Source organism: Haliotis cracherodii, unplaced genomic scaffold, assembly GCF_022045235.1.
Source record: "Haliotis cracherodii isolate W230 unplaced genomic scaffold, xgHalCrac1.p SCAF_1, whole genome shotgun sequence".
Classification (NCBI taxonomy): Eukaryota; Metazoa; Mollusca; class Gastropoda; order Lepetellida; family Haliotidae; genus Haliotis; species Haliotis cracherodii.
Window position 1 is genome coordinate 75323394 of NW_027266264.1, and position 10246 is coordinate 75333639.

General features: G+C 41.4%; 1 protein-coding gene and 1 pseudogene across 1 annotated transcript; both read left to right on the forward strand.

Moving 5' to 3' along the window:
* The first annotated feature begins 396 nt into the window (after positions 1–396).
* Positions 397–7296, forward strand: LOC139468811 (uncharacterized). The gene is made up of 12 exons (XM_071250955.1): positions 397–929; positions 1460–1559; positions 2037–2167; positions 2604–3271; positions 3475–3562; positions 3891–3961; positions 4777–4813; positions 5114–5211; positions 5371–5493; positions 5921–6066; positions 6483–6618; positions 7163–7296. The coding sequence occupies exons 1-12, from the start codon at positions 530–532 to the stop codon at positions 7235–7237; spliced, it is 2073 nt and encodes a 690-aa protein (XP_071107056.1). The 5' UTR covers positions 397–529; the 3' UTR covers positions 7238–7296.
* Positions 7256–8028, forward strand: LOC139457517 (uncharacterized; annotated as a pseudogene).
* The last annotated feature ends 2218 nt before the right edge of the window (positions 8029–10246 follow it).

Below are 10246 nucleotides of genomic sequence, written 5' to 3' on the forward strand. Positions count from 1 at the left end.
TAATTGCTCCCCAGGTAGATGTTTCAGGGATGGGACATGTTACCTTGGCTGCAAGAACCGCACCTTTGGAGAGAAGTGTGAAGATGCTTGCCCAAAGAATTGTTATAAGAATTGTAAAAAGATTAGTGGAGAATGTTACGATGGGTGTAAATCTGGGTTTTATGGGAAGTACTGTGATCGGTCTTGCTCTATGAACTGTCTTGGCAGGAGATGCCAACAGAACGGAACGTGTTACAACTGCACCGTGGGATTTCATGGTGACACCTGTAAGAAAACATGTCCCAAACAGTGCATGAGCTGTCTGCAGCATGTAAACAATTGCACTGGGTGCAAAGACGGACGATACGGACACAAGTGTATTGTTTGTGACAACTGTAAAGGTAAATGTAGGTTTAAAGACGGTAGATGTACAGATGGTTGTAAAGATGGTTACTATGGTGATCATTGCAATGTCTCGTGCAATAGTGGCTGTCAATCATCTGTATGTAACCAATCAACCGGTGAGTGTTCATTGGGCTGTACTCCCACGATGTATGGAAGGTCATGTGACCAAATCTGTAGCAGGAACTGTATGGAAGGCCAATGTCATAACCGATCTGGAATGGAATGTTCCATTGGATGTCGTGCTGGTTTCTGGGGAAAGTATTGTGAACGACCGTGTGGTGGAGCCTGTCTCAGATGCAACAGATCGTCAGGATCATGCATGAACTGTACAAAGGGCACTTATGGACGCCACTGCGAGAGAAACTGTAGCGTGAATTGTTTAGAGAGAAAATGCAATATATCGGGTACATGTGTGTCTGGCTGCACATCAAGTTACCATGGTAACAACTGTTCCTTTAGATGTTCAAAACACTGCAGTACGTGTGACCAGAAGAGTGGTACGTGCAACAGGTGTGTTCCGGGCTGGACCGGGGAGAATTGTAAAGGTAAGTTCAATTCTCTATGCAGAGTTACGTCCCTTAGGCGTGCCAGGATCCTCGGATCGTGGTCCGAATGTAAGATTCGCCCTGACTACGATCCATGTCAATGCCGTACAGGTACCCGTGGGCGTCACAAGTGGTAAACCCCTTTGACCTGCATCACGTTGGTCTCTCCTAAAATATACGATAATTGTATAGTGTTTGTTTGTTTGTTGTTTAACATCACACTCAGCAATATTCCAGCTATATGACGGCGGTCTGTAAATAATCGAGTCTCGACTAGACAATCTACTGATTGATATCATGAGCATCGATCCCGTTATTGCGATACGATGACATGCATCAACCAAGTCAGCGAGTCTGACCACCCGATCCCGTTAGTCGCCTCTTACGCCAAGCATAGCCGCCTTTCACGGCAAGCATGGGTTGCAGAAGTCCTATTCTACCCCGGATTAGTTAATACTTATATATTAAAGGATTTCAAATCCCACGGTCAACTCTAATGTTACTCAACTAAATACAGATATCTGTTACAGAATCTACCAGAACAGCTGTGTTCCATACCTTGATGACCGTACTTATGATGGCAGTTGGTTTCCTTGTCTGTTACCTGATCTACGCTAGTGTTTGCTACATGTGAGTCAGCCATTGTCCCATAACAACTACATACTTCCTTATTGTAAAATGTCCCTAATCATATTTATGTTATACTTCATGACAAAGGGACACGGATGGCTAAATCATCCAAGACAAATCATCCATGCAAAGTTGCGTCCCTTTGACTAAAAATCCCAGATTCGCCCTGATTGTTTCTTGGTTTGTCAGTCCAATACCTGTGCTCTTGGGTTTCCTCAAAGTGGTATTCACTAAACCCTGCATAACTTTAGGGTTCCCACCCATACCAGCTGACACGCCGTGATATACCTGAAATATTGTTCAAAGCGGCTTAAAACAGAACCCACTCATTAACGTCAGCTTTACATTCTTAACAAAGTTTCTACATTGTTGCAGAACGGGGGATGAGCTGATTCGTGAGCATTATACAAAACTCTTCCTGGTTGCATCCGTTCGCTCGTTCTGTCTTTCGTTTTCATGTGTAACTTGTCTTTCCAGAACGAGACAAGTAAGGGAGAACGAGGAAGGGCAACTCTTGCAGTGCTGTTTGAAATGGTTAAGCAAAAGAAGAACGTTTACCTCGGCAGATTCGTTTGATCCTATTAACAAAGAATTCGGCGTTAATTCGGGTAAGTGAGTGAGTGTGAATTGCATAACGCCGCGTTCAATAGAATTTCAGCGTGTCAACTAGATCCCGAAGTGATGCATATCTTACACATATAATTCATTGTTTAAACCCACGAGCACGTTATTGTGCAGACAAACCAAGAATCATAATCAGGCCGAATCTAGGATTCGAATCCATGATTACAGGTTCCTGGTGCACCCAAGGGATGCAACTTTGTACAGAGTTTAGACCACTGACCCAGCTGTGGGTCCACACGTAAGACACGAGCAGTTGCTTGTGTTCATTCAACTAAACGAAACACGTACATATCTCAAACAAGCACACAGCCAAGCGCGGACACACTCCAAATGAGAGACAGATGCAAGCATAATGTTCGTGAGCTGTGAAAAAATATATTATTATCATAATCTTCATACTAAACTTCCTGAATCTTTCAGATTTTTATCACGGATCAAAAAGACTGACGCTATACGACGAAAAGAACAACATCTTACCATGCTTAACACAGAAAGAATTCCTCGCTCTAGATAAATCCAGTAATCAGGGATACAGCGTCAAGCCATACACCCTGAACAATGACACCAACACAAGCCACCATCACCCCTGTGTTACTAAAGGCAGGACTGTGTCTCAGTGTCGTCTCGACCATCAACAACGTAGCCAGGGTCAGCAGAGGGAGCACATGGCCATCTCCAAAGAGGGACGCGATAGAAGCAGCACAAGTGATGGGCGCGATGTATCAGACCAGTCAAGAAGCTCCGTCGGATGTTCCAGAACTGGACAGAACTATGAAGATGCCAGATATGCCAACGTCAACCATATACGAAGGAAAGACAGTGATAAGAGTATTTCTATACCGAGATTCAGCGTATATTGTGATCATCAACGAGGGGCATCAGAGACCTACCGATTACCTGGAGGATTGCAGCTAGTTAGAGATGACTGTAAGAACGAGACATTTGAGGGTGAAGCAAAGACTCCTGCATGTGGCGGAAAGGTTGGGATGGGTACCCCTAGACTCGAGACAACAGCAGTGGACTGTCGGTATTTCATGGAATACCTACACGGAATGAGGCTTCATGATGGGTTCATACAGCAGTTTGAAGTTAGTTATATGCATAAACATATCAGTCATATCCTTGTTAAAATATCATTTGATAATGTCTGCAATGGTTGTGAATATATTCTTGAAAGCAGAATGGTAGAAAATCATGTGTAAATTCGATGTGTAAAGTTTGGACGAATGATTTAAAGTATATTGTATTATTATCGCAGGAGGATGTTCAGTACTGTGCGTTATTGTTGCAGGAACTACCAAAAGGCGAGCTTGCAATGTGTTTAGACGCTAAGAGGCCCGTCAACCTGTCACAGAACAGATTCAAGAACATGCACCCGTGTATGTACACATACCAATGTCGAAAATTGTGTGGACGTAATCAACAGTTAATCTCTGACAAGGATACTTACTATGTCGTAAACCGTGTAGTCGTATTTAAAGTTAATCCCTTAAAACAACAGTAAGTATGTCGTAAATTGTGTGGAAGTAATTAACAGTTGATATCTAACAAGGATACATACCCATGTTTTTTCGTTCCCCACTGTAAAAGGCTGTTCAGTCATCTGTGTCATGCGATTAGCAAATAAATATTCCTATTTGAATGATCTAGCCATATTGCCGCTACTGTTTTTGTTTGTTTGCAAATCAATGCCATTATTCGTTTCAGACGATCACTGTCGGGTAATTCTCCGGAACAGTGATAGGGCGAGTGATTACATCAACGCTAGCCACATTAATGTAAGTACAGTTTAACAGGGGAACTGAGAACGTATACAGGCTATGCTGATGCAGTGCCTAGAGTTAAATGTTGGCTCACAGTTTACCAACACTTGCATTTTCAGTCACAACACACATAAAACGCATATTTAACTTTTTGATTATAACTGTTTGTATCATGAAAACCAAGGCCTTTTAAATACCATTCATGTTCCAACCGTGTCTAATGGTGAGTGCAAAATGAACTCCTTACGTTATTAGGGATGTATAAACATGTGTTTGAATTTGGAATTTCAACTTTTCGTCAGCTTATAGTGAGTGAATTTGGTTCAACTCCGCTTTGGACAATATTCCAGTTATATCACGGCGTGTCAGCTTGATGTGGTAGGTCTGAAGTGGGGCAGGTCTCAGACCTTTGCCACTTTGGGGGAACCCAGTAGAACTGGTATGGTTCAGACAAACCTAGAAACATAATCGAGACTCGAACCCATGATCATAGGATGCTGGCGTACCCAAAAGTGAGTGAGTGAGTGAGTATGGTTTTACGCCGCTTTTAGCAATATTCCAGCAATATCACGGCGAGGGACATCAGAAATGGGCTTCACACATTGTACCCATGTTGGGAATCGAACCCGGGTCTTCGGTGTGACCAGCGAACGCTTTAACCACTGGGCTACCCGACCGCCTCGAACCCAAAAGGATGCCGCTCTACACAGCGACTTGCGGCGCATTAGACGTATTAATTCGGCTATCTTCATAATGCCATTTCTTAATATATATATTATGTATGTTTATGTACAGTTTGTTCAAAGGGATATACTTGATCTTATTCACAGGGATACGGAAAATCTGGATTCTTCATAGCCACACAAGGTGAGAACAGTTTGTTCATGTTAATGTGTGACCAAATATTACCATAGCTGCTTTCAAGGGCAATTTCTTGTCTTTGCGATGAGCTTAACGATGATACTGTGTATGTAATTAAACAATACATGTATGCCTAATTTTACTACATCATTTTCGATAACATCTGAGGTCGTCAATGTAACTTAAAAGTTATTTTTCAAATTTCCTTGAATTTGTCCCTTTCATTTGAATTTGAGCAATTATATTTCTTCTGACAGAGACCCACAGCCCCAATGAATTGATTTTTTATTTGTGTCTTTAAAACAGGACCTCTGCAAGAGACAACAGCGGACTTCTGGAACATGGTTCTTCAATACGAGGTCACAGCAATAATAATGTTGACAAACATTTTTGAAAATGACAGGGTATGTTTTGCAGTCATGACAATTTTATTCTCAATCTGAATGGCATTGCATTATCATACTTTAAATATTTACACAATTCATATCTACTTAGCAGTTGTTTCTGTAGATACAGAAATATGAAAACAGACTGTATGACCATTTTGTGTCATGGTTATCCAGTTGAAGTGTGTGAAGTACTGGCCGGATGTGGGAGCGGCTCGGCAATATGGCGGGTGTTGTGTTCAGACAGTCCAGGAGGAGAGCGAGATGGACTACACGGTCAGGACAGTGTCCATAGCACAGGTAATAGAAAGGACATTGTACAGGACATTGACCATAAAATAGGTAAAAGTGCGAACAGTATACAGGACATTAACCATAACACAGGTGGAGGAGTGGCCATTGTACCTACATGTGTAAAACCACAGTACCAAGGCAATCTGCTCCCCAAAAACCAAGCCAACCGGTTGAGTTGAGACTGACATAAACATTTTCCGACACGTATAAATGGAGCCGGCTTAAAATAATGAATATGGTATTAATGCATATTGTCTTGTTGAATATTTTTCACATTGAAATTAATAAGAAAAGTAGCTTGGACACGTATTGTCTCAAATGCTGTCGTATTCAGATTGATATTGCCACAGTAAACATTCTGTACAAATATGTCACATTTCAGTGTGTTTGAGTACACAGCCATCACATAACATCTTCGACATTCTCGTTTCAGGGAGGTGGACATGGACACCAGATTTGCCAGTACCACTTCACGGCATGGCCTGACCACGGACAGCCATCTAGTAGCCATTCTCTTCTGGATTTCTATAACCATGCGAAGACAACATTTGGTGATGGCCCCATAATTGTTCACTGCAGGTAATATGACCAACATCCACTGTGGAATGTGGAAGACAGATGACTTTAGTAGAATCATAGCAAGAGTTAGTTGGGGTTGGTGGTATGGATGAAAGGATATTCGAGGCAAAAATTACATTTTTGTAATAAAAATACTGTGGGGTAGTCAGAGATAACTTATTGGGTTGCTGAAGCTGTTTTAATATCTTTGAGAATAAGTTTCAACAGTATCTCGTGAGTGATTATGGTTTTACTCCGCTTTTAGCAATATTCCAGCAATATCATGGCGGGGGACACCAGAAATGGGCTTCACACATTGTACCCAAGTCGGGGAATCGAACCCGGGTCTTCAGCATGACGAGTGAACGCTTTAATCACTAGGCTACCCGACCGCTCCAACAGTATCTAATAGTTTGATGATATTTGTATCTTTGTAGTGCAGGCATTGGTAGAACTGGAACATTCATTGCTCTGGACTATCTGATCGACCAGGCAATAGCGGAAGGTGTGGTGGATGTGTTCCAGTGTGTGAAGAGGCTCAGATATCAGCGTATGGACATGGTTCAAACTTTGGTTGGTTCAATAATATTCTTTTACATTCTCCTCTGCTTTGCTCTCTAATCATGCATGTGAAATTGATGATCCTAATTTCTTTATTGCTATTCCTTAAGAATATGTCTCCTGAAATAATCCCTGACTTCCCACAGAACTAACAAGACTTTGACACTATCGTGGCTATATCCCCCGCCCCTGTTGCAGAATTTATGACATAATTAAATCTAAACAAACCCTAACCTTTTTTAACTGAGGTTGAACTTGTCATGGAAATTGTACAAAAAAAGATGAGTTTGGAACCTGAGTCCATCTTGTTGCCATGGAAACGTAAAAAATAAATATTTCTAAAATTTCTCAATAGCAAAAGGCACCAGTTCAGCATGTACCTGACAGATCTGCAAAGTTTGATGACAAAATATTGAACGGTTTATGAGTTATGCTCTGGAAACGAAACTTCGTTGGGCGGGGGATAATGAAAACCATAATCAGTCGATGATGTAACAATTGTTCTGTATACAATCGTTCCATCAATTATCCAATGAAGCAGTTTTTCCTGTTACAGGGGCAGTATGAGTTTCTACATGAGGTGTTAGGGCTAGCCTTTCTACAGCTGTCAATGGACTACCACAATTGCTGAGTATCTCACATAGCATGAAGTGAATCAGTGTCTAAACTTGAAGAAGCAGTGTCCTAAACATGGAATAAGCAGTGCTGTAAACTTATGAGCAATGGAACACCAAATATGGAAGAAGCAGTGTCCCAAACATGGAATAAGCAGTGTCCCAAACACAGAATAAGCAGTGTCCCAAACATGGAATAAGCAGTGTCCCAAACATGGAAGAAGCAGTGTCCCAAACATGGAATAAGCAGTGTCTAAACTTGAAGAAGCAGTGTCCTAAACATGAAATAAGCAGTGTTGTAAACTTATGAGCAGCAGAACACCAAATATGGAAGAAGCAGTGTCCCAAACACGGAATAAGCAGTGTCATAAACGTGAAAGATACAGTATCCTAAGTTTGGAAGAAACAGTGTTGTACATTTAAGAGAAGCAATGCATCAAGCATTGAAGAAGCAGTGTCCCAAACACAGAAGAAGCAGTGTCCCAAACACGGAAGAAACAGTGTTCCAAACATGGAAGAGACAGTGTCCCAAACATGGAAGAGGCAGTTTCCCAACGTGGAAGAAGCAGTGTCCCAAACGCAGAAGAAGAAGTGTCCCAAACACTGAAGAAGCAGTGTCCCAAAGAAGCAGTGTCATGAAGAAGCTGTGTCCCAAACATGGAAGAAACAGTGTTCCAAGTATGGAAGAAACTTTCTTCAGAAATATATGCCATTTCAATATCAACTGCTGTGTATCATATTTTCAGGTTATTTTCCTCATCTCATATCTAAGAAACATTACTACCTTCTTTTAAGGTATAAGACTTAATAAATAAAGACTTAAAATATACAATGCATATTATGTTGTTCATTAACTTTTAATATATATAATGTCCAAATGTGAAACATTCCCTTCTAAGATATAGTCAGATATTGTTGTCCAAGATGTCGCTTTAATGTTGATGAAGCTGTGGATGAATGCATGTCACCTGTTCAGTGAGTCAGATAATGCCGCAGTCAGCAATATTCCAGCTACCAGTATATTAAGGTGGCCTGTAAATATCAAGTATGAACCAGGGAGACACGAACTGAAGGCATGCGCAATGATTCACGACATTGATGACAACGATGATGCCCAATGAGCAATGTAACAGAGCCTGAACATTTTATCCCCATTGAGGGTCTCCATACAAGGAGGTCCTGGGGACATTTATTGGCCTGGGTTCTCCACAGTGCGTGCTGTGAAAGACTTTTGATAAACAATGAATCAACTTCTTAATAATAAGGTTGCTAAGGTGCTATTTGGTTTGGTTTGAAAAATAAAACATCACAGCACTAAAGTTGGTCCAGTGACAAGATGGGTGAGGTTTTATGCCACCCAAACTTGACCTTACCACAATATTTAGTGTGGCAGGTAAACACCTAAACTGTTTAGCTTCTAGCATATTACTGTCCATTATTCACTGATGAGTAAAAAGTGCGAACAGACAAAAGAAGTGATTTTGTTGGTCATCAATGAACAAGAATGACAACTGTCATAAAGCGACCATGCCATGCTCTCCACTGATGTGAGGAGAGAGGAACAGTATGTCATATATCTAGGTGGCAATACACTTGTTATATCCCTTTAGAAAAGACTGATATGTTACAAGATAAAAATATTTCCTGGTATTTATGACAACTAAATATTGAATACAAACTACATTTTCCAACATTAACATCTTTAAAGAATTTTGCAAATTGGCAGGAAGAGCGACAAACTACCTGCATTCAACATTAGTATAGTAAATCGTTAAAATTTGACACTGTGAGAAAGATAAAGAACCAAACACCCTGTGATAACAAAGAACTTCCTTCCTGGTAGTTGAAAATGCTGTCCTTCATTTAACTTTCCCTTTGTTGATGTCCTAAAACAGGTTGAGTGAATTGCAGCTGCCTGCATGTTTTTCAAGATTCAGCTTTGAGGCCAAAGGACACTTTTCAATTAGCCCCATACCAACGGTCAACTAGCATTTTCTCCTTATGCGTATGTAGTGTTTAACAGTACATCTGCCTATAATCCATGCATGGCAAATACTGGTTAAAACCATTTTGAACAGTTTAAGGTAACAGTTTCCACACAGAACAGAACATTCACTGTTACAAGAAAAGATGTCATTATTAAAATATTTTATTAAACAATGACCACCATCAGGAGGGGTGAAACACTCACTCAACAGTCCCACTCCCAATGATTCAAATATTGTTACACAATGTGCATAAATACAGCATTTAAAAAAAGAAAAGAAAACAAAAGTCATTTTCTTGTGCCATACACAAACAACACAAATGTGAAATGAAGAGTAACAAGGTAGACAGAGAAGCTGTACCTGGTCTGAGTACTGACAGCTGCTGTTACACCAACAGGTCAGACAGAAGCTGTATCTGGTCTGAGCACTGACAGCTGCTGTGACACCAACAGGTCAGACTGAAGCTGTATCAGGTCTGAGCACTGACAGCTGATGTTACACCAACAGGTCAGACAGAAGCTGTATCTGGTCTGAGCACTGACAGCTGCTGTTATACCAACAGGTCAGACAGAAGCTGTATCTGGTCTGAGCACTGACAGCTGATGTTACACCAACAGGTCAGACAGAAGCTGTATCTGGTCTGAGCACTGACAGCTGCTGTGACACCAACAGGTCAGACTGAAGCTGTACCTGGTCTGAGCACTGACAGCTGCTGTGACACCAACAGGTCAGACTGAAGCTGTACCTGGTCTGAGTACTGACAGCTGCTGTTACACCAACAGGTCAGACAGAAGCTGTATCTGGTCTGAGCACTGACAGCTGCTGTGACACCAACAGGTCAGACTGAAGCTGTATCAGGTCTGAGCACTGACAGCTGATGTTACACCAACAGGTCAGACAGAAGCTGTATCTGGTCTGAGCACTGACAGCTGCTGTTATACCAACAGGTCAGACAGAAGCTGTATCTGGTCTGAGCACTGACAGCTGATGTTACACCAACAGGTCAGACAGAAGCTGTATCTGGTCTGAGCACTGACA

Excerpts from the sequence above, each read along its gene's own strand:
- LOC139468811 (XM_071250955.1), top strand. The coding sequence starts at position 530 with ATGTATGGAAGGTCATGTGACCAAATCTGTAGCAGGAACTGTATGGAA. Across the intron at positions 930-1,459 it reads GACCGGGGAGAATTGTAAAG|AATCTACCAGAACAGCTGTG; the intron begins GTAAGTTCAATT and ends TATCTGTTACAG. Across the intron at positions 5,494-5,920 it reads GGACAGTGTCCATAGCACAG|GGAGGTGGACATGGACACCA; the intron begins GTAATAGAAAGG and ends TTCTCGTTTCAG.